The sequence below is a fragment of the Geotrypetes seraphini genome, chromosome 8, assembly GCF_902459505.1.
Source record: "Geotrypetes seraphini chromosome 8, aGeoSer1.1, whole genome shotgun sequence".
NCBI lineage: Eukaryota > Metazoa > Chordata > Amphibia > Gymnophiona > Dermophiidae > Geotrypetes > Geotrypetes seraphini.
In genome coordinates, this window is record NC_047091.1 from 86,855,489 (window position 1) to 86,879,978 (window position 24,490).

The following is a 24,490-nucleotide window of genomic DNA, read 5'->3' on the forward strand; positions in this document are numbered from 1 at the left end:
GGGATATGCATATCGCAGGTTGAGAAACACTGGAATAGAGGCAAGAAAACCACTTATTAAGAAAAGGAGGGCATGTTAAGGCAAACTTGTGGCTATCCTGAAAACCAGCTTGTGGTGGAGTCACTAGGATAGGTTATGGAGAGCCCTGCACTAAGTCTTTATTGAAATCATCTTTGCAGCTCTGTCAAAAGCAGAAGAGGTTTCTGGGTAACTGTTCTCTAAAAACAAGAAGATAAGAAGACAGAGAGTTCGATATTGCGCAGATGGTCGCCAAATAAAAAGGAGCAGGAGATGCTATTCACTAAATTAGGTTACCGTAACTACTTTACATGACCTTACTTAAATGTCCAACTGAACTGGAGAGCAGTCCAGTATTACAAGCGTAGTTTATTATGCTTCCCTTCAAAGATTATTGTTAAAATAGTTTACATGTTCATAAAAAAAGAAAGTTAAGGCAGTATACAAACATATAAAAATGCAATAAAATTAATTTCAGTTAAAAACTTATAAGAAAAACAAGACTAACTTGATCATCAGAAAAAAAGAAGAGAGAAGGAATTACCGGTATTCTTGTTGATGGAGTGATAAGAGGGGCAGGGTATATACCTGTGGATGTAGAGGTTATTAGATGAGAAGTAGTAGGAGGGGACATGATGAGAGTTATTCATGTGAATGTGGAGGATGTGGGATGAGGAGTGATAGGAGGGGGCAGGGTTAGAGATATTAATAGGAGTTTATTTGAATTTGAATTTTGAGAAGCAGGTTCCATCTACAGTTGCGAAAGGATTTGGGGCATTAAGACAACTTAGAGCTATTCGAGATTTCCTGGATGAAAAATTGTTACATACTTTAATCCATGCTTTTGTTCTATCTAAATTGGATTATGGCAACTTGGTATATGCGGGAATAACAGTTGAGCAACTGAAACATTTACAAACAGTACAAAATGCAGCAAGTTGGCTGTTAGGTCGCACACACATCTATGATCATGTAACTCCATTATATTTGAAATTCCATTGGTTACCAATAGAATTTAGAATTAAATTTAAAATCCTAATGCTGGCACATAGGGCATTATTTGAATTACAGCCATTATATCTCTCTAATCTAGTGTTATTTTGCACACCTAGTCGCTCATTGAGATTTTTAAATGACAATAGTGTAGCTGTTCCCCAAATCTCAAAGGCTCACCTTGCCTCAACCAGAAATGGTGCATTTTTCTACTTGGTTCTAATATTGTGGAACAATTTACCAGTAGAGTTATGGAAGGAAGAATCATTTCAAAATTTTAAGAGGCATTTAAATGCACTTTTTTTTTTTTTTTTTTCAAATGGCTCTCCCAAATTTAATAATGGAATGGGGACTGCAATCTGCCTTCATTTGTATTAATTTGTACTGGATTTATTTATTTCATATAACAGTTTTAGTGGATATATTTTAGAAATGTTAATTTCTTTGATGCTCTCAAGCTCTGCCAGTGGCGGATCTGTGAAGTGTGCTGTGCCAGGAGTTATATTAAGACTTGCACTAAACTATGACTGTTTGCTATCAGGCCGCTTCAGAGACTTTTCTTTCTCTTAAATTTGTTTAATTTTATTTTTAATTTTTTATCTTCTTTCATTATTTCTATTTCTTTGATTTTTGATCTTGGAAATGTATTATATGTTGTTATTACATATTTTTAGTTTATCAGGTAATTTAGCTAGATTGTGAGCCTTTGGGACAAATAGGGTAGTTTTTCTCAAGTACCTAATTTCATTTTAGTTTGATACTTTGTAAACCGCTTAGGTCAGTGAAATGCAGGAGCGGTATATCAAATCTTAAATAAACAAACTTATTGCTGTGCGTGTAGAGCAGTGGTTCCCAAACCTGTCCTGGGGGACCCCCAGCCAGTCAGGTTTTCAAGATATCCCTAATGAATATGCATGAGAGAGATTTGCATACCTGTCACTTCCATTCTATGCAAATCTCTCTCATGCATATTCATTAGGGATATCTTGAAAACCTGACTGGCTGGGGGTCCCCCAGGACAGGTTTGGGAACTACTGGTGTAGAGGATGTATAGTGGGCAGGGTGAGGGCTACTTCTCTAGGTATAAAAGGGAGTAGCCATGGGGGAGCCTAAAAAAGTGTCTAAATGAGTGTCAAAAAAAGTAAGAGAGAAGAGTGGATTACTAGACTTGCCACGGTGGGGAAGGGAAGAAAATGACAATGTCAAAGAGAAAAGAGGGGAAGGGGGAACATATGTAAATAAGTACAGCTTGAGGATGGCAAAAAGACAGGTTTGAGACCAGATTTAAATTGCAACAGGGAGAGAAGGAGCTTAAGAGAGAGTGGTAGCAGATTCCAAAGCTCAGGGCCCTAGATGGAAAAAAAAAATGGAGCGTTAAAGTGATATCATAGGTGATATCATGGAAAGAGGGAACGAGAAGTCGATTTTGTTATGAGGACCGCAGAGCTCTGTAGGGGCAATAAGGAGTCAGAAAATAGGAGAAAAGAGGACTCTTTTGAGAAGCAAATTTTGTATACAAAAACAAGAAGTTTAAGGGTGATTCGGTTAGAGATTGGCAGCCACTGGGCATTTTTCACTAGAGGTGTGACATGATCATATTTCCTGTGCTCGGTAATCAGTTTGGTGGTTGTATTTTGAATTACAGTGGAACCTTGGTTTACGAGCATAATTCGTTCCAGAAGCATGCTCGTAAACCAAAATACTGCATATATCAAAGCGAGTTTCCCCATAGGAAATAATGGAACTTGCTTTGATATGTTCTGAGTAGTGGCTCGTGGCCAGCAGGGGGTGCTGGTTATGGGACGGAAATGAGAATGGATGTTAGGACATGATAAGTGCAGTATTTTTTGTGGAGTTTTTTTTCTACAAAAAGCCAGTTTTTCGTATGATTCTGGGTAATTCTAGTTAGACAAACATCTGTGTTAGTTAAGGACCACGCCCAAATAGAAGCGTACGAAAAACAGGTGAATAAAACATTTAAATATAATGTAGCTAAGGCCAGAGAAAAAACACACTAAAGATTAATATAAGGGAAAGAATGGTGTTTTCTTGTGTATTTTGCTGTTGAGCTAAATCATAGTGGAAATCATGACTACATGAGACATGGAGTCCAGTTTAGGTTCTTTTGTATGTGCTATAACTGTCCTGTCTTAGGTCACCATCTTGTGCCAGTGAATAGTTTCTGTTCTTTGTTCAGCTTCCCGCCTTTAGCCTCGTGGTTCTAATTGAAAACAGATGTGCTCAGGCTAGTTAGAAAAAAGCATATTAGATTCCTTATTCCAAACTGAGATATAAAATGTATGAAGTATGAATGGCCAAGATATGAATGAAATTATGAATGTTTGGGGCCCATGGATGTAATATGTGATGATATGATTGTGTAAAATATAAATGGTTTATATAAATGGTTTTATAAGCATAAACATGCTTCAGGGAGAGGAGAGGGGGATTTAACCCCCCCTTTTTCTCCTGAGTAAGATTTCTGTGTAAGGCTGTGCAATTTGAATCTGTCAGCTTAGGAGTTTTTTTCCTTTAAGGCTCAGAACTTGTCAGCATGGAAGGACTGAGAATTTACCATGTTAATAATTGTGAATTCTTTTGAATGTTAATGTTAATTCAGAAATCATCTGAAACTTTGACTAACTTTTAAACATGGAGGAATGTTTCTTTGTCTAAACTTTAAGACCACCCATAGAAATGTTATTGGTCGTCAAACTTGATGATGTCACTAAACCAAAAGTTATATAATAGACTGTAATGAGATAGAAAGACGAGACCATTGTGAGAAGGCCAGTCTTTGGCCACGATGATGATCTCCCATGAGCGCAACGTAAGCAATTATGCTATTCTTTTGATCTAATAATGGGAAAATAGAACCAATAATTCAATAAATCCTGGTTATAATTTTAAAACCTTGCGCTGGTGTCATTTTGCATGTAGAATTATTTTCAAACCTGAAGCTTTCACAAATGGCGTCAATGCCCCATGCTCAATTGGTGGCGAAACCCGGGAACTAATTTGACGTCTTGAAAAAGCTTATAGGTTATTCATGGAAACTCTAGGAGCTCTGGAGATTTCGCATGGTTGTGTAACTAAAGGTAGTCACAGGTTGACTGGCTGCGCAGGAATATGGCGGAAATTAGAGATAAAACGGGACCCGAAAACTGGAAAATTGTGAGTATTACGCCTGTTTAAAGAAAAAAAATAATAATAAAAAAAAAAAAAAATTTAAAAATAATAAAAAGAAAAAAAAAAATTAATTAATAATAATAAAAAAAAAAAAAAATTATTTAACAGTAAGGAGCATACATGCTTGTATATATCTGTACATAATTATATGAAGTTAGTGGAAATTAAATATTAATGGAAAAAGAAAAAAGAAAAAATTAGAAATAAAAGTAACACAGAAAGAATGTTGTGAAAAGAAAGAAAAAACCTTGCAGTGCTGGCATTTTTCCATCTGGCTTTTAAACTGAGCAGTGCCCGTCTGAAAGAAGAAAAAAGTGCCCAGTAGAGAGCAGGTCTCCTCTGTGAACGTAAGTTTTTGCTTGTTTGAAAATGCGTTATTAAGTTTGAAGAAAAAAACAAATTTGTTCTTTCCTGCTGTGTGTCTAAGCTTTGTCTCTGAACTAACTCTTTCTCTCTGTGAAAGTGAAAACTGTCTGTTTTAATCTGACTTTGAAAAGTTTCCCTCTGTCCCGTCTTTTTGTTTGAAAAAACGGGCTGAGGGCACCCCCCCCTTTTTCTTTGTCTCTCTCTGCATTTTCAGTGCCTATCTGAAGTAACTACTTTGAAAAGAAAAAAGAAATTGTGTTTCTCAGCTTTGTCTTTCTAAACTCCAGTTCTGTCTCTCTCTGTCTTTTTTGCTTTGCCCTAACTTTTTCTCTTGTCTCTGGAAAAAGAAAAATAAAGTTAATGGCTTCCCGTTCCCTTGCTATGCTGTTCCTTTGTTTGAAAGAGCGGGCTGCAAATGGGGGATTTTCACCCCCACCTTTTTCCTCCCTCGCCTTCCACAGAGTTATCACATGAGCTAAAAGGCGGGTCTTTTTTGAGTTTCTCCTTTGTTCATTTCCAGGCAGAGGGGAAGGGGGAGGAAAGAGGGGGAGGGAATAGCAGCAATGGAGTCCTTTGTCTCAGGGCTACAGATTTCCAACAGGTATTTGCTTATCTCGGAGCAAGTCTGTTTGCATATTAAAAGGGTTTATTGAGAACTAGTAGTTTAGCAAGACATGAGAATCCTATGTATCCGTGGCTTAAATTTGTTTCCGATGTAGTAGAGAAAAAAAGAAAAGTTTATGTAGTGTAAATGTCAGGATTCAACGTGGTCTCTCTCCGATAAAACTTTAACAGGGAAATGCATGCAGGTTGGAGTTCCGATCAGCCGGGTAATTGTTTAGTAAGGCACTTGAAGTTAATTCAAAGTTGTGTTTTGATGTTCAGGAAAACAAGAAAGTGTATTGGGAAAGCAGAGTTTACATAGCTAAGTGATCCCTGCGGTGTTAGGAACAATGGAGGTACTTTGGGAGAGTTTCAGAAGCTGTTTGTAGCCTAAGGGCTCTGTATAAGAAGCATTCTAGAAAAAAAAAAAAAAAGACGTTATGTAGCTTGAATTTTTCCCTTGTTTCTTTATATTTTAAAAAGGTTATTAGAATGTTGGATAGAATGTTGGAAGAACAGAACTGTAGGATCTGAAGGAATTGGAAAGTGATATTTAAATGAGAAAGTGAATTGAAAAGGAAAAGAAAGTTTGAATAGCTAGATCGTTTAAATGTTTGGCTGTTTCAAAGCAGGGAGATAGTTTGTAGAACGAATGTACAGGAATGTGGAAAGAAAGCTTGTGAAATGTATTAATTAGAAGTTCGATAGGGAAGATGGGAGAAAAGAAAAGAATTCTGCTGGACTTGGGAATTGTATTCAACAGTGAAAGGATAATTTTGTGGAAAAGAAAAAGATTTATTCCAAAAAACAGATACCATGCTTAAAAGCAGGCAAGTGTGCATAAGGGAAAAATAAAATCCCTGCCTTTATATTTTTATCTCAGGGTTCAAATTAATTTTGAATATGAATTTTTGTGCCCCTGCATGGTTTATAAAGTATTTTTAAACTTGTGCATTGTCCGGAATGTATGATTAGGGAGTAATTAAATTTAAATACATTTTAAAATTAAATTGGGAAGTTTAAAATAAAAAGATTAACAAAAGTAGAGGTTAAGTACCTATATTTTTTTGAAAATCGAAATAAATGTGAAACAAAGGGCTTGCTAACTTAGTTAACTTAAAAGAACAATTATAATAAACTTTTATGTAAGTGGATGAATTCGGAATTGAAATTTTGCTTACTTTTTACAAGTAAGCTCTTCAGGATAGGAACCTAATAAAGAATATGGAATTGAGAATAATTCCCTGATGTTAGAAAAAAAGAAAGTCTAATTTTACCATGTAGAGAATGTGTCTGCATGTTTAAATTTTCCTGTGGCCAATTTTGGTACTACAGGACCCTGAAAAAAGTCTATTTAATCTGTATGTTTTGTGTTTCAGTTAAGAACCTTCTTTGAATCCTTTCAACAATTCAACACAGAAACTGTAACTCTGCAATACAAGAATTGGTACAGTTTGCAGAGGGGATAAAGTGCTATGTGTTTTTTTCTTTGTTCTTTTGTTAATGAACATGTGCTTTCCTTCCAGGATTTACACTGACCAGCAGTACCACATTCCACCACTAGAGCTGTGGAGAACACAGAGAAAAAATTCCGATGCTGAATTTTCGGCGGGAATTTCAGTGTTCCTTTGTCTTCAACTAATGAGCTGTGCTTACCTTTCAGTTGTACAGAAAAGCCAAGCTTTCAGTTACAGAAAAGCCAAGCTTGAATTATGAAAACGTTGCAGCATGAACTTTTTAAAGCCATGATTTAAATTTCACTGAAATTAATTTAGAGACTCCGACCTTACAAGTTGCTAAAACTATTTGCAAAAGACATTTCTGGACTCATATAAAAAATTTTGAACGAAAAAACAGACTTTATCTTAAACCACGTTACTTTAAATCATTTCATTTGAATTAGGCTTCTGAACTTTAATTATGCTTTTGCATAATTTCATAGACTTATTCTGATATTGTATTAACAACTGTATTTTCTTTATCATTGTCTTCATGCATTGTTCTCAGAAAATATTTTGTTTATCCTGTATTTTAAATTTTATTTCATATGACTGTATTTCCATACACAGTGGCAGCTTCTAAGCTGTTACACAGTGCCACAATATTGTTTAATTGGGTTTAACAGCTGATATCATCAGTCCTTTTAATGATTTTAATTTAAATTTGAGAAATGAGTTCCTGCAACACACACAGAAAAAGAAAACTTATATCTGATGTGCATGCATTATCTGCACATGAGTACATTTCCATATTAAGCATATATTTGGGTTTTCTTAACACTGTGCATTATTTTACACTTTATTGATATAATTCCAAAAATTTATAACATAACACTTTTGAGCATAGGGACTATTTAAATTAGGTAATACTGAGGTTCTCTTTATCTTAGGGAAATCTAGGGTTCTATTTTTCTTTAACTATACTTTCTCTAAATTTTCTGACTTTTAAACTTCAAAAGTACTGGAGTTTCATGAATACCTCTATGAATAAAACAACAGACGTCTCTGCTCTAGGACTGTACTTGCACCTAGAACAGACACTGTCTAACTACCACTGGAATGGTAAGTTTCCTATATGATATGGTTTAGACAGCAACTTACATAAATGTACACTTAGATGGGTTTTATCTAGAATAGTGGATGGGATTTGCTTGCATTCTCACTAGAGAATTCAAGTAAGCTTTGGGTAAGATCTTCTAGGCACCTGCCGTTGCAGCCTAGGTAGTACATTTTTCTGGCTTTTGCTATCTAATTGGCATTTAAAAGAATATACTTGCACAGACACACACTGATCCATGAGAAGAACCGTACCCTGAGTGAACCCCAGCGCCACAGATAAGACCACGAGCTCAATTATGAATATTACTTCATAAATTCAGTAATATCCAAGAGGGGATTGAGTAGTGGCTCGTGGCCAGCAGGGGGTGCTGGTTATGGGACGGAAATGAGAATGGATGTTAGGACATGATAAGTGCAGTATTTTTTGTGGAGTTTTTTTCTACAAAAAGCCAGTTTTTCGTATGATTCTGGGTAATTCTAGTTAGACAAACATCTGTGTTAGTTAAGGACCACGCCCAAATAGAAGCGTACGAAAAACAGGTGAATAAAACATTTAAATATAATGTAGCTAAGGCCAGAGAAAAAACACACTAAAGATTAATATAAGGGAAAGAATGGTGTTTTCTTGTGTATTTTGCTGTTGAGCTAAATCATAGTGGAAATCATGACTACATGAGACATGGAGTCCAGTTTAGGTTCTTTTGTATGTGCTATAACTGTCCTGTCTTAGGTCACCATCTTGTGCCAGTGAATAGTTTCTGTTCTTTGTTCAGCTTCCCGCCTTTAGCCTCGTGGTTCTAATTGAAAACAGATGTGCTCAGGCTAGTTAGAAAAAAGCATATTAGATTCCTTATTCCAAACTGAGATATAAAATGTATGAAGTATGAATGGCCAAGATATGAATGAAATTATGAATGTTTGGGGCCCATGGATGTAATATGTGATGATATGATTGTGTAAAATATAAATGGTTTATATAAATGGTTTTATAAGCATAAACATGCTTCAGGGAGAGGAGAGGGGGATTTAACCCCCCCTTTTTCTCCTGAGTAAGATTTCTGTGTAAGGCTGTGCAATTTGAATCTGTCAGCTTAGGAGTTTTTTTCCTTTAAGGCTCAGAACTTGTCAGCATGGAAGGACTGAGAATTTACCATGTTAATAATTGTGAATTCTTTTGAATGTTAATGTTAATTCAGAAATCATCTGAAACTTTGACTAACTTTTAAACATGGAGGAATGTTTCTTTGTCTAAACTTTAAGACCACCCATAGAAATGTTATTGGTCGTCAAACTTGATGATGTCACTAAACCAAAAGTTATATAATAGACTGTAATGAGATAGAAAGACGAGACCATTGTGAGAAGGCCAGTCTTTGGCCACGATGATGATCTCCCATGAGCGCAACGTAAGCAATTATGCTATTCTTTTGATCTAATAATGGGAAAATAGAACCAATAATTCAATAAATCCTGGTTATAATTTTAAAACCTTGCGCTGGTGTCATTTTGCATGTAGAATTATTTTCAAACCTGAAGCTTTCACAAATGGCGTCAATGCCCCATGCTCAGTTCCCAACCCCCCCCCCCCGAGGCCAGCGGCGCTGCCCCCCACAACTTGAACTTACCCCCCCATCTGGCACCGGCACGCAGCCCACAGGACGTGCTGGTGCCGCTAGAAGATCTTCCTGCCTCTGCCGGGCCTTGAGCATGCATCTGCGCATGCTCAAGGCCTTCAAATTTGTCAGCATTCCAGAAAATATGCATGCAAAGTCCATAGTGTGCAACTGCAAAGGGGCACTAGTGTAAGTATTCACTCCTAAAGTTAGGCATAAGAACATAAGAATTGCCATACTGAGGCAAACCGAAGGTCCATCAAGTCCAGTATCTTGTTTCCAAAAGTAGCCAACCCAAGTCCCAAGTACCTAGCTAGATCCCAAGTAGTAAAATAGATTTTATGCTGCTTATCCTAGGAATAAGCAGTGGATTTCCCCAAGCTATCTCAATAATAGCTTATGGACTTCTCTTTTAGGAAATTATTCAAACCTTTTAAGATCCCGTTAAGCTAACTTATTTCACCACATTCTCCTATTTTGAAATGGGACAACCAGCAAGACCAGCAATGCGATTTTCTAACCAGCGCCTGTGGCACGGATGCCGGTTACAGAATCGGGCCGATTAGGCATCTGCCCATTAGGGCAGACACAATTTTGTATAGGATGCAGGTGTGTGATTCTCAGCAGCTGCTTAGGTGGCTGCTGAGACCAGCATCCAATACAGAATCTGCCCCTTTGGGCTTAGCACACATCATCCTGGTGCCTTAAGCAACCTTTCAAGAATTAATCCTTTACTGCAGGAGTGCCCACACTTTTTTGGCTTGCGAGCTACTTTTAAAATGACCAATTCAAAATGATCTACCAACAATAAAATTTAAAAAAACACAAAGCATACTGTACGCAGAGAAAATGTTAATTATAATTTATATTTGGGGTTATTTTCAAAGAGGTCAAGGCACGTGACTTTAAAATTTGCAATGTCACCTCAGTAACAACTATACAAAAATAGACAAATATACCCCCTCCCCTTTTACTAAACCTCAAAGCAGTTTTTAGCGCAGGGAGCTGCGCTGAATGGCCCTCGCAGCTCCCGACGCTCATATGCTCCCTGCGCTAAAACCACTATCGCGGTTTAGTAAAAGGGGGCCATAGTGCAAAATATAGACAGCAGATATAAATTCTCAAAATGGACACATTTTGATCACTAAATTGAAAATAAAATCATTTTTCCTACCTTTTTGTCTGGTGATTTCATGAGTCTCTGGTTGCACTTCCTTCTTCAGACTGTAAATCCAATATTTCTTTCTTTCTGCCTCCCCATCTTTTCTTTCTCTCTCCTCCTGCCCCCCTCTTTATTTCTGTCTTTCTTTCTCTCTCCCCCTGCCCCCCCAAGCCATTGCACCGATTTCTCCACTTCCCCGATTCTTTCTCTCTCTTTTCTTCCCCTTCCCAAGCCACCATGCTGATTTCTCCCTGCTTCCCCAAGCCAGGCCTGGCACATACAAGCGCCAGACCCACAAGCCTTCACCTCCGACGTCAATTCTGACGTCAGAGAGCAAGTTCCAGGCCAGCCAGGCAACGATTGGCTGGCCCAGAACTTCCTCTCTGACGTCAGAATTGACATCGGAGGTGAAGTCTTATGGGTCCGGCGCTTGTACGCATCTGGTCTGGCTCGGGGAGGCAGGAAGAACAAGATTGCAAAAGCAATGCAATTGACTCACGTTGCCTTTGTGATCTACTGGTCGATCACGATCAACCATTTGGGCATCCCTGCTTTACTGTATAAAATAGGTAGGGACCCTGGATAAAGACAAAAAGTGGAAATCAGATCACTAGAAAGTTTTTTTTTCCAGTGGCTCTATTTCTGGGTTTTGATCTACCATATATTCAAAGTTCAATGAGATTCAGTGGCAGAGCCGGAATTAGACCCTATCCTTTATAATAAAACACTAAGAACGCCCAAGATGGCGGACGGATTGTTTTGCTGAGAGCTTCGTTGCAGAGTTATCGTGGATTTTTGGTTTTCCTGACTACTAACCTTTGGTAATGCCGAAGCGGAGGGGCCGTAGCTCTGCTGGAGCCTCGCGGAGTTCTGCCCCGGCCGGCCTCGCCAGCACTGATCAACTCTTGCGTCGAATGCAGAATGTCACAGTGACATCGGCATGCCCGCAGGAGACGCGCCGGGGCGATACGGAACCGTTCTCCATGGACCTAGAGACTACCTTGAGCCCCGACGCCAGAGTGCCTCCTCCTCCTCCTCCTCAGATCGCCAGCTCCCCGCGGTTGGAAGTACCACCGGAAGGCAGTGAGGGACTTCTCCCGGAGGCTATTGGGACCAAGGAGGGGAGCACGGATTTGGATTCCCTGTCTTTACAGGGTAATCTTTTGGATTCTGAGGACCTGCCATCGCCTCGCATTGCTCGAGAGCAGGAGAGCCATAGTCAGGATGGTATACCAGTTGGTGAGAGTTTTATCTTTAAAGAACCTCTTATTACATTAAAGAAACCCCAAGAGGTTGTATATTTTACTGCAATTAATAAACAACGCCTGCATCTTGTACATAATCTGCATTTTGTTCGTTGTCTTTTGCTTGCTGCTTCTTTCACTGCAGATTATGTTGGACTTTTTTTTTTTTGGGGGGGGGGATTTTGATCAACAAATGTTAAACATTTCAATGGTTTTGGAACTTTCGGATAGGGAAATAGCATTGCCAGCAACTCTTCTTCTTACAGTGCTCTTAGCACCTGATAAGAACTGGTTATTGAGCTTTTCTTTAAAAACAAACAAAAAGAATTTTGTGGGTATACGATACAAATGTTTCCAGATCTGTCACGAGACACACAAAAACGTCGACGTGAATTTCTGTTGTTAAAACCAGGTGTTATAGCTCTAGGGGTGGCTTTCTTTCTTCGTCACCCATGTAAATGCGTGATTTTGTATCAAATGAAAAAATATGTATTCTTTGAACCTAGTCAACTTATAGCCTTCTTGTCAATGGCTCTCCTGAAAAAAGGAGGAGAGATATGAGTACTCTTTGATTGTATGACCTTCTAGATCAGCCTATACAATCCTTACTCTTATAGATTGCTATTTTGTAATTTCTTACTATATTTTTCGCCGATTCAACGTCTTGGATTAGATGAGGACTTGAGTTAAAGTTAAGCTATATATGTATGTATATGTATATGTCTATGGATATTTGTGTTATGAAAACAGATAATAACCTGTTTTTGTTTTGTATTATATTGTAATCCGCATTATATTTTATTTTCTGCTTAACTTTACCTTTCTGTACAAGTTTATATTTGTTATATTAATTGAAAAATGATAAATTAATAATAATAATTAAAAATGTTCGTATAGGTCATTGTTGGCTCATCGTTATGTCCCAGGAGTTGCATTAGACAGTTTAGAAATGGTTTTTTAACCATTTCATTTACTTCAGGGTTGGCCCCCTGTCTTGGAACAGAAATGCTTTTAAAAGTTTTCTGAACCTGAGATAGTGGTCACAAGATTGTAGTGTAAGCGATAGTTGGTTGCAGTAGTTTGCTAATTGATATTGGATGATAAGGTAATTAGGTAGGTAACTGAAGAACTGGCAAGCTAGGTCCTGCCAGATGGATTTTCCACCCTAGAAATCAGCTTCCAGGAAGTGATGTCAGAGGGAGAGCCAAGGCCGGCACGAGCAGCAGGTTGGAGATGCTGCTCACACCAGTGAAGAGTTAAATAGGTAAAGAGGGGGAAGGGCAGAGAGGAGGAGAAGTGCCAGTGCCCTCACCAACATGTTGAATGGGGTGGACCCCCCCCTCCTTTACTATGTCACTGGCCCCAGGTACTCTCATTGTTGTCCTACATCTAGCTCAGTGGTCTCAAACTCGCGGCCCGGGGGCCAAATGCAGCCCGTCAGGTACTATTTTGAGGCTTCAGTATATTTATCATAATCACAAAAGTAAAATAAAAAGTTTCTTGATCATATGTCTCTTTAGCTATAAATTACAATATTATTATTAAGATTTGCCAAATGGAAAGATTTATAAACTATAAAGAGTTTTACCTCATGCAAAATTGTCATTTCTTTAATAAATGCAACAATAACGAACCCTACCAGTGAGCAAGCAACCTCCGATGTGGGGTGTCAGATATGACCAAAAGAAGCAAAGACGTTTCAATGGTCTGTCATTTCGTCATGCATCCCCAAACATCTATATTTTTTTGAAGATATTTTTCTTTTATGCTTTAAAGTATTCTTTGTACATTTTTTCAGTGCATTTATCTTAAAAGAAGATTAAATATGAACTTATCTTCATTCCATAGTGAATAGTGAATTTGAATATATTTTTCTTGTATTCCAGCGTGCAAGTCAACGCTCCCCTCTGCCAATGCGTTTCACTGATCTTTATCAAGGCTAGGGGCACTAGAAAAACACATAAAAAATACCCTGTTAAAAGGCAATAGAAACTAGTAACTTAAACTACAAAAAAACAAGCACAAACCTGCATAGTTGAAACTTCCTAATTGTGCTGTCAAGCGGCATCCAAAAAATGGCCGCAGCGTTTTTTTACTCACTGATATAGAAAACCACCCATGACGTCAAAGCCGCTAGTCAATAGCAAAGGTCCACTTGGGCTAACCAATCCGAAGTTTCATTTAACCCTTCCGGAACCATGGAGTTCAACATGAACATCCAGCGGAGCTCTTTTAAATTAAGATTTTTTTTCAACATTTCCACCCTCCCACCCTACTGTAATCATGTCAAGCACTCTCCACTTATGATCTTTCAAGGTGTGACCACACAATTTCCAATGACGTACAATTGGAGAGGTTTCATTCCGAGTGTGGACCCGAGATTTGTGCTCCGTCAATCTCAATTTGATGGATCGTAATGTACGGCCAACATACAGTTTCGGGCATGGACATTGAATACAATAGATAACCCGACTGGAGTTACAGTTTGTGATAACTCTAGATCGATAAGAGACTCCAGTGATCGGATGTTTCCACAGCTCTCCTGGAATTGTAAAGGGGCACCATTGACAATGGCCACACAGAAGATGGCAACCTACAGTCTTCGGTACCGGGTTTCTGATGATATTATGGCTTACATATTCACCTTTATTTTTTTGCCTTTTGTAAGAACAGATAGGGCGATTTTCCAGCGAGGGGACCGCTAACTTAGCAACATGCCAATGTTTATTGATGATATGCGATATTTCTTGCGCAAGAGTAGAATATTGCTGAATAAAGGTGATGTTGTCATCCGGATCGGAGGAATTATTCTTCTCCTGAAGTAACCATTCACGGTGGGCAAATTTAGCCCGGGTATAAGCTCTTTTCACGACATCATGAGGGTAACCGCGTTGGTAAAAACACTTCTTCAGGATTTTAGCTTGCATGCGAAATTCCTCCAATGAATAACAAATCCTTCGCAAGCGTAAAAATTGGCTTATAGGTAAACTTCGCCTGAGTCCAATGGGATGAAAGCTGTGAAAACGAAGCAGACTATTACGGTCTGTACTTTTCCGATGAAGCGTAGTTAACAATTTCCCATGATCTTTAATGATTCTGATGTCTAAAAAAGCTAATTCATGAGAATCCAACGTAACCGTGAATTGAATATTAGAATCCAATGAATTGAGGTCATTCACAAACTTGTGAAGGTTAGCTTCGGTCGATGACCAGATACAAAAGATAATAATAATAATAATAATAATAATAACTTTATTTTTCTATACCGCCACAGTCGGACGACTTCTAGGCGGTTTACATAGTAAGAAGGCTGGACATTCAGCGAATATTAAAGGTTTTAAAACAATACAAAACAAAACAATAGATCCACATACAATACGATACTATACAATACCGTGAGTCTGAATAACAATACTATACATTAAGTCTAAATACAATACTATACATTAAGTCTACATACAATATCGTACAAAGAGTCTATATACAAAAGATGTCATCGAGATATCGTTTCCAGATAATAATATGCTCAAACATTGGCAGACGATATATCTTCTCCTCCTCCATGTTAGCCATGAACAGCGTAGCTAAGGACGGGGCAAGAGAAGCCCCCATGGCGATACCATGACATTGTAGGTAAAAAGTTACCATTTCCATCAGTATGTCCATAGATAGATGAGGGCGAATCGTTTGACGACTAAATATTCCATTCAGCAAGGTGAGAGCTTGGTCCACAGGGATCATGGTGTATAAGGCTGTCACGTCAAAAGACACTAACAGCCAATGTTGACCAAGAGCTATTTTTGGTTTCATGAAACTTTTTACCTACAATGTCATGGTATCGCCATGGGGGCTTCTCTTGCCCCGTCCTTAGCTACGCTGTTCATGGCTAATATGGAAGAGGAGAAGATATATCGTCTGCCAATGTTTGAGCATATTGTTATCTCTTACATTCAACGAACCACAATTCATTTTAAAATCACTTATCCCATACAAACCTCAAAGATCTTTGCGTTCATCTAGTCAAAATTTATTAACTGTGCCATCATTAAAAGTTATTGGAACAAGAAGAGCAGAGATGTTTACTGTTGCAGGGCCACAATGGTGGAATTCCCTTCCCCATTACATTAGAATTGAAAGCGATATCCTAGTATTTAAAAAGCTTTTAAAATCTTATTTTTTTAAGGACGCTTTTGATTTATAATTTAACTAATGGATGCCTAAATCAACTTTTACGTAAGAAAAGCTTTGAATAATTTTACCCTACCTCTCGTTCTCTCCTGGTTTTTTGTTTTTTTTTTCTTCTCCCCCATTGTAACTTTACCCTCTTTCCCTCTTTCTCATGTGAGTCTTTATTGATTTTATTGTAATTATGTCATAGTTTCTATATTATTATGTACATCGCCTAGAATTTCGAAATAGGCGATTCATCAAATGTGAAATAAAACTTGAAACTTGAAACTTGATGACATCTTTTGTATCTGGTCATCGACCGAAGCTAACCTTCACAAGTTTGTGAATGACCTCAATTCATTGGATTCTAATATTCAATTCACGGTTACGTTGGATTCTCATGAATTAGCTTTTTTAGACATCAGAATCATTAAAGATCATGGGAAATTGTTAACTACGCTTCATCGGAAAAGTACAGACCGTAATAGTCTGCTTCATTTTCACAGCTTTCATCCCATTCGACTCAGGCGAAGTTTACCTATAAGCCAATTTTTACGCTTGCGAAGGATTTGTTATTCGTTGGAGGAATTTCGCATGCAAGCTAAAGTCTTGAAGAAGCGTTTTTACCAACGCGGTTACCCTCATGATGTCGTGAAAAGAGCTTATACCCGGGCTAAATTTGCCCACCGTGAATGGTTACTTCAGGAGAAGAATAATTCCTCCGATCCGGATGACAACATCACCTTTATTCAGCAATATTCTACTCTTGCGCAAGAAATATCGCATATCATCAATAAACATTGGCATGTTGCTAAGATAGCGGTCCCCTCGCTGGAAAATCGCCCTATCTGTTCTTACAAAAGGCAAAAAAATATAGGTGAATATGTAAGCCATAGTATCATCAGAAACCCGGTACCGAAGACTGTAGGTTGCCATCTTCCGTGTGGCCATTGTCAATGGTGCCCCTTTACAATTCCAGGAGAGCTGTGGAAACATCCGATCACTGGAGTCTCTTATCGATCTAGAGTTATCACAAACTGTAACTCCAGTCGGGTTATCTATTGTATTCAATGTCCATGCCCGACACTGTATGTTGGCCGTACATTACAATTCATCAAATTGAGATTGACGGAGCACAAATCTCGGGTCCACACTCGGAATGAAACCTCTCCAATTGTACGTCATTGGAAATTGTGTGGTCACACCTTGAAAGATCTTAAGTGGAGAGTGCTTGACATGATTACAGTAGGGTGGGAGGGTGGAAATGTTGAAAAAAAATCTTAATTTAAAAGAGCTCCGCTGGATGTTCATGTTGAACTCCATGGTTCCGGAAGGGTTAAATGAAACTTCGGATTGGTTAGCCCAAGTGGACCTTTGCTATTGACTAGCGGCTTTGACGTCATGGGTGGTTCTCTATATCAGTGAGTAAAAAAACGCCGCGGCCATTTTTTGGATGCCGCTTGACAGCACAATTAGGAAGTTTCAACTATGCAGGTTTGTGCTTGTTTTTTTGTAGTTTAAGTTACTAGTTTCTATTGCCTTTTAACAGGGTATTTTTTATGTGTTTTTCTAGTGCCCCTAGCCTTGATAAAGATCAGCGAAACGCGTTGGCAGAGGGGAGCGTTGACTTGCACGCTGGAATACAAGAAAAATATATTCAAATTCACTATTCACTATGGAATGAAAATAAGTTCATATTTAATCTTCTTTTAAGATAAATGCACTGAAAAAATGTACAAAGAATACTTTAAAGCATAAAAGAAAAATATCTTCAAAAAAATATAGATGTTTGGGGATGCATGACGAAATGACAGACCATTGAAACGTCTTTGCTTCTTTTGGTCATATCTGACACCCCACATCGGAGGTTGCTTGCTCACTGGTAGGGTTCGTTATTGTTGCATTTGTTTTTGATTTTCCTTTATTATTTAACTTGCACTGATTTCTTTAATAAGACATTAACTATTTTTTTCTGAGGCCCTCCAAGTACCTACAAATCCAAAATGTGGCTCTTTTCAGAGGTTTGAATTTGAGACCACTGATCTAGCTGGTTAGGTGGTGATTAAAACTTCAATTTATTTGTCCGGAGTACTGAATATTGGCTCCACAATGACATGCCTAAGGTGCCATAGTGTCAGTGGTTCTGAGTGCTGGTAACTATCATTTCATAAGAACATAAGCATTGCCTCTGCCGAGTCAGACCATAGATCCATCATGCCCAGCAGTCCGCTCCCGTGGCGGCTTCCCAGGTCAATGACCTGTAAGTGATCTATTACTCTAAAGCATTTTGTACTGTATAGTAACCCTCTAATTGTACCCTTCAATCCCCTTTTCCTTCAGGAACTCGTCCAATCCCATTTTGAAACCCAAAATGTTCACATCCTTTCTGAAAGGAAAATTCCAGGAAAAAGGAACAAAACTTATTTGTTTCCCTGCTAACAAGAAGCAGAATATTTACCGTAGGGAAACGTAGTGCAGGCTTCATGTGAGTGCTCCCTGGGGCTAAAGAGTGAGACTTACCTGCTAGGGAAGAGGAAGAGACGGGTGAAGATAAAAATCAAAGCAAAAAAGACGAAGACCACATCACAGACACGCTTCCACTTGGTATAATTGAACATCTTTGCTAACTGCAAGGAGGAAAGAGAAAAGTTCAGGGATGTGTGAGGAAAGGATGAACACCATCAAGAGTGCAGACAGACCTGAAAGCACAGAGTAGTTTAATAGTGTAATGGGCTAAGAACCTGGAGAACTGGTTTTAATTTCCACTGCAGCTCATCCTGACTCTGGGCAAGTCACATAAACTTCTCCAGGTACAAAAACTTAAGACTGTGAGCCCACTAAGGACAGAGAAAGTACCTGCATATACTAAATGAAAACCACTTTGACTGTACCACAGAAATCCATATCAAATCCATGACCCTTTTCAAGATGAGAGTGGGTCATGTTTGGGAGCACATGAATTTGGGAGTAGGTTGGTGTGGGAACATACAGTGACAGCACCATATCAAATAGGATGGGAAGGTATAGTCAGGATGCAGTGACTGAATTATTGCCACAGAGGATCCGGGAGTGCACAGTCTGGATGTAGTAACTGTACTATATAAGACAGTAGCCACAAGGTGTCCTGATCTGGAAAAGCTATAACACCTAAAAAAGGAAATAGGAACCAGTATGGCAGACAAACAGGAATTAAATAAAAAGCCAGTAATATTATAAGGACTAAGCATCAAACATTTCTTATTCCTGTCCATTTATCATTACCGAATTCTGTGCATATACTCCTGATACAAGTGTTTGCTGAAATGTATCCGCATTGGGTATGACTTTTCTGTTTGCCCATCATACTGGGTATTGGTTCCTTCTTCAATTGTCCTGGTTTATTCAGATCAAGTCACCTTCACCCCCGAAATTCAGCTGGCGATGGTCAGTGTTTTTTTTTTTTAAATGCTGAATGTCACCAGCTAAATTAGCCTCCAATATTCAGCGCTGGTCCATGACTGGGCACCAGTACTGAATACTCGGGGCTAAACTTGGCAGGCTGGGTACCAGATCATATGTGGGCTTGGCTGACATTCAGCTGAATATTGGGCTGGCACCTGCATAACTATTTTTACTTGTAAAAACCCCACCTCCTATCGTTCCTCCCAGGCCACGATGCTTTGTCCTCCCCTCCCCTCAGATGAACTCCTCCACCCCCCAGGGCCTACCTGACTCCCTGGAGTTTCAGTGGGGGTCATTAAAGGCAGTAGCTTCTTGCAGCAGCCATTTTGAAATACAGATTTAAGGGACCCTTGCTGGACCACCAGGAGACAGATAGATCTGGAGGGGACAACCTAGACACTGGGAGCTTGTTTACAATTTGGGGTGAGATTGTCCCCCCCAGAATTAAGCCATTGTTTTGCTTTCCCTGAGCCTGTGAGGAAACAGACTTAGATCATGTCAAAGAATAAAAGTTTTGTTGTCCCTTTTCAAGTGCTTGTGTTTGTGTGAATGTCTGGGTGAATGTGCATAGAGTTCCAGGAAAACCCAGACTGGACGCAGTAACCATGCCTGAGAAACCCCTTAACCCCCTACTTGTCTTTTTCATTCCAACCCAGTCCTTTTTAGAACCTATGGACCGGAACGCTGGCAATCTGAATTCTCGATTAACATCGAAAGCCAAAACAACCTTTTGGCAATAAGGACGGAACTGTGAACAAAAACTCTGGCCTCTGAACTTGAGGAAAGGTTCTCTGCAAGAAAGAGTCTGAAGCTCCGAGACTCTTCTTGCTGAGGAAATAGCCACAAGAAAAAACGTCTTGAATATTGAATTCATCAAGAACACTTCCTTCAGTAGCTCATAAAGAACCTGACTGAGGCCTTGCAAAACCACGTTAAGGTTTCATGAGGGAAATGGGTGTTTCACCGGTGGCCTGAGTCACAGCGCCCCTTTTAGGAATCTGGCAATGTCTGGATGAGATGCCAATGAAGTCTTACGTTCTTCAGTCCTGAAAAAAGAGAGTCCCACTACTTTGACTCTGAGGGGCACTACTGTAAGTCACTTGTCAAGGCCAGCCTGGAGGAAGGCTAAGACCACAGAGATTGGAGCAGAGAAAGGTTCTGCCTTCTCTTTAATGCACCAGTGCTGGAAACCTTTTCACGCCTTAGCATAAGCGGAGACCGTTGTAAGCTTTTTTGACACTGAGCAAGTAGCAATGACTACCTCTGAGTATCCCTTGCATGCTAACACTGTGCGCTCAAGAGCCATGCCGTAACAGCAAGCAATCTGGATCTCTCTAGTCAAGGAGGAGGGATTCAAAAGCTGGAGTGGATTCCTTCTGCATGGCTCGCGAGCATGAGGACATTACCCGTTAGTCCAGAATGACACCCCTAATTCACTAGAAACTTTATTAGGATCTAAAGAAGAAGCCTTCAATAAGGGACAGACTACTGAAATGACAAGTTAATTACATTTACATAGATACATCTAGTCAAATCCTTCAATGATTTCAGGGTAGTAGGATGAAAGGGATCAAGTATACAAGAGGAATTATTCACCCTACAAAATGTTTTCACAGTCTGTTCCATACATATCAAATGAAAAGCATCTCACTATTCATTCTCTATTAAATATTGCAACTTCACTTGTCATGACCACTGATCTCTTCTTGTAACAGACCAACCTTAAATTCTTTTGTAATCCGCCTTGAACCACAAAGTAATGGCGGAATAGAAATCTCTAATGTAATGTAATGACTGCTTGTTAAATGAATTAGCTGGTGCAGCACAACTCACCTCCAAGATATAATCAGCACAGTCATGTAGCAACATTACCAGTGTTCCCGCCCTCACATAGTTAGCACAGTAGGAAAAACTGATCAGGAAGATGGTGGTGAAGTGATGAATGATCTGTTCCCGAAGGTCCTATGAAAGATAGGAAAGAGTCAGATCAAGAATCAGAGCCTGCCATCAAAAGTAATTAACTGTAGCTTCTACTTCTCAGCTTAAAGTAATTAGTTATGGTAATTCAGTTGCCCATCTAGAAGAGTAGTTAATTAATTAGTTATTTTAAGTCAGTAACTGTAGTCAGTAATTTCCTTTACTTTTGAACACAACATGGATGAAAACAGAAATATGAAGACAAAAATTGAACTAGAAAAGCTCAAGAAGTCAAACCTGGCATGTATTTTAACAGTGAAGAAATAAAAAAAGAAATGCACTTTCCTCTATACTGAGCATAATACAAAGTCATTTGTAATGCACATTTCTCAAAGCTAACATATTACCATTAATAAATTAAAACTGAACACTTATTTTTTCTTTTTGTTATCTGGTCATTTTATTTTCCTATCATGTTGGTCCCAGTTTCTTCTGTTTTCCTGCCTTCTGCTGTCTTTCCATTGGCCATTGTCCATTTCTTTTATCTTGTTCCATTCCCTCACTACACAATGATCTTTCCTTTTTAGCTCTTTCCTCCATTTTTTTTCCTTCTCCCTCCATTCCTTGGTTCAACATCTCTCTTCCTTCCCTGTCTGCCTGTATATAACATTTATCTGCCTCTGTTCCCTTCCTCCCTCCCCTTGGGTCCATCTCTCTAACTCTTTTCTCCTCCTTCCCCAACCCCACTCCCTTGGGTATATGTATTGGAAGTTGAGAAAATACAAATAAAAAATTTAGGTAAGATTATCATTGGGAGAACAATCTTATATCACCAGCGGTGTCAGCAGCAGCACTCCATTCAGACTGTCTCTGAGCAACTTACAGGGCTTTTCCTTTATAACTAATTCAAATTAATTACCAGCTTCTTTAATTCAAGAATATTATTTCTTCTTACTATAAATAAGTGCTCAGTCTCTTATCTCCTGCATAAGAGCCACAGCAAGATCATTCCAGGACCATCATCACACTTATAGGTCCCTTATTGTGTATTATATCTGATCTCAAGGCAAGAATCATCCAAGCCTGTGCTTATATATTTTCTATATAAAATAATTCCGTGTTGGGTCCTGTATCCCTAGCGGACTAGGTCCTTTAAGGCTTTTATGTGGATGATTTACTTTTATGTGGATGGAATTATTTTATGTGGATGATTTTAGTGTACCTTTGGAACTTTGATACTTTCAAATAAAGTCCATTTAGGAACATCGTCACTCCACAGAGTTTTTTTGGTTTTCTCTGGATTTTCTTCTTTGTGGATATTTTGGGGTCAATTCCTTTTGTTTTTTGCTTATATATTTTCTATTACATTACATTACATTAGTGATTTCTATTCCGCCATTACCTTGCGGTTCAAGGCGGATTACATAAGAATTGTCATGAAGTTACAAGATATAAAGGCGGATTACATAAGAATTGTTGAGAAATTAAGGTAATACATGTTGGGTAATTTGAACATTTTAGATTTGATAGGAATAGACAGTGTGGTAGGTAGAGCTTGGGAAGGAACTGGTCATATTAAATAGGTTTTATGCATTTTTTAAAGAGTAGAGTTTTAGTTTCTTTTTTGAAGGTTTTGTAGTCTGTGGTAGAAGACAGCAGATTGGTGATTTGTCTGTCTAGTTTTGCTGCTCTGGTGGCCATTAGGTTGTATTACACTTGTCTACTAATAAATATAGCACTTATCTGCTAAAAACAGGAATTTGCATCAGAGGGATGGGATCTAACAGAGGAAAGGCCCTGCGGGTCACCTGGAGACAGCCTGAGTAGAGCTCTGCAGCTGACAGAATTGTGACACTGCATGGATGTGGAGCGGCTTTCTGAAAACCAGGCTGTAACTCCTGACCAGCTCTTTCCAGAGCCTGAGCTACATCGGCACTAGACGTTGGGACTCCCTTCTCCCCCATGTGGTTGAGGGGTGGAGTCTGATGTGGAACTCATGGGAGCTACTCAACTCAGTCCTATATCCATAGCCAGCAGGAATGACCACCTCCCGCCAAGCCATAACATGCTCAAGAAGATTTGGATGCCCTATATGGTACATAGGAGGTGAGTGAGCGCAGCTGCAGCAGTAACATTAAATGTAATCCCCATGCTGTTAGTATTACGAAAGCCAAAGTAATTAACTATAGTAATGCCAATGCAGAAAGAACTTCCCCATACACAAAATGCCATATGCTCTCAGGGCTTTACAACATCAGAACAGACCATACAACTTTTCTTCTTTTAACTGTCTGTCATACATCTTTTAATCTTAAATGTGGGTTTCCTTCCTGATCCTTGTCTTGTCTGACAATTTTATGAAAACACAATCGAGACGGGTTATGATAGAGGTTTATAAAATCATGAGTGAGGCAACAGGTCTATAAGGAACAGTGGCATAGTAAGAGGGGAGGGTGAACTACCCTGGGTGCTGGATTTGTGGGGGTGCCGGCACCTCTCCTCTTCCCACTCCTTCCTGCTGTGTACGTGCTTTCTCCCCCCCCTCCCCCTCCCGTGCCTCTAGCTCTTCACTGGTGCAAGCAATGGCTCCAAACTGCAGCTTGCGCCGGCCTTGGCTCTCCTTCCAACGTCACTTCCTGGTTGTGGGACCAGGAAGTGACATCGGAGGGAGAGCCGAGGCCGGTTCAAGCAGCAAGTTGGAGATGTTGCTCGCTTTGGGGAAGTTAAAGAGGTACTTGGGAAAGGAAGGGGCGTGCAGCGGGGGGGGGGGGGGAGGGGGCAGGAAGGCTCAGGGGGTAGAGAAGAGGTCAGGAGGGGGTGCCTCCCATCCTTGCTACATCACAAAGGAATAGTTTTTAATGTCTTCAAAGTGTACTAGGACTAGGGGCACTTCATGAAACTAACATATAGCAGCTTTAAACAAACTGGAAAAAGTATATTTTTACTCAGTGAACAATCAAACTGTGAAATTTGTTGCCAGATAATGTGGTCAAGACATCTAACATAGCTGGATTTAAAAAGGATTTGGACAAGTTCTCAGACAAAAGTCTATGAACAATTATTAGACAAATAGACCATCCCTGGGAATCTGCCAGCTACTTGGATGTTGTCAGAACAGAATACTGGGCTTATTTGACCTTTGGCCTGACCCAGCATGGCACAGCTTGTGTTCACCTGGTTAGACTATAAAAATAAATAACAGCACTAACAGTATCT

At 39.2% G+C, this 24,490-nt stretch overlaps 2 protein-coding genes across 2 annotated transcripts in view; one reads left to right on the forward strand and one right to left on the reverse strand.

Moving 5' to 3' along the window:
• LOC117366143 (ectoderm-neural cortex protein 1-like) overlaps positions 1-21,697 on the forward strand; it is a 60,871-nt gene extending 39,174 nt beyond the window's left edge. Inside the window, exon 3 of the mRNA XM_033957297.1 lies at positions 20,014-21,697. Within this exon, the coding sequence (XP_033813188.1) occupies positions 20,014-20,023 (10 nt within the window). The 3' untranslated portion in view covers positions 20,024-21,697. The remainder of the gene's footprint in view (positions 1-20,013) is intronic.
• CERS4 (ceramide synthase 4) overlaps positions 1-24,490 on the reverse strand; it is a 205,400-nt gene that overhangs the window by 8,097 nt on the left and 172,813 nt on the right. Inside the window, exons 8-9 of the mRNA XM_033957298.1 lie at positions 21,191-21,319; positions 18,437-18,543 (exon numbers count right to left, since the gene is read on the reverse strand). Coding sequence (XP_033813189.1) covers positions 18,437-18,543; positions 21,191-21,319 — 236 coding nt within the window. The remainder of the gene's footprint in view (positions 1-18,436; positions 18,544-21,190; positions 21,320-24,490) is intronic.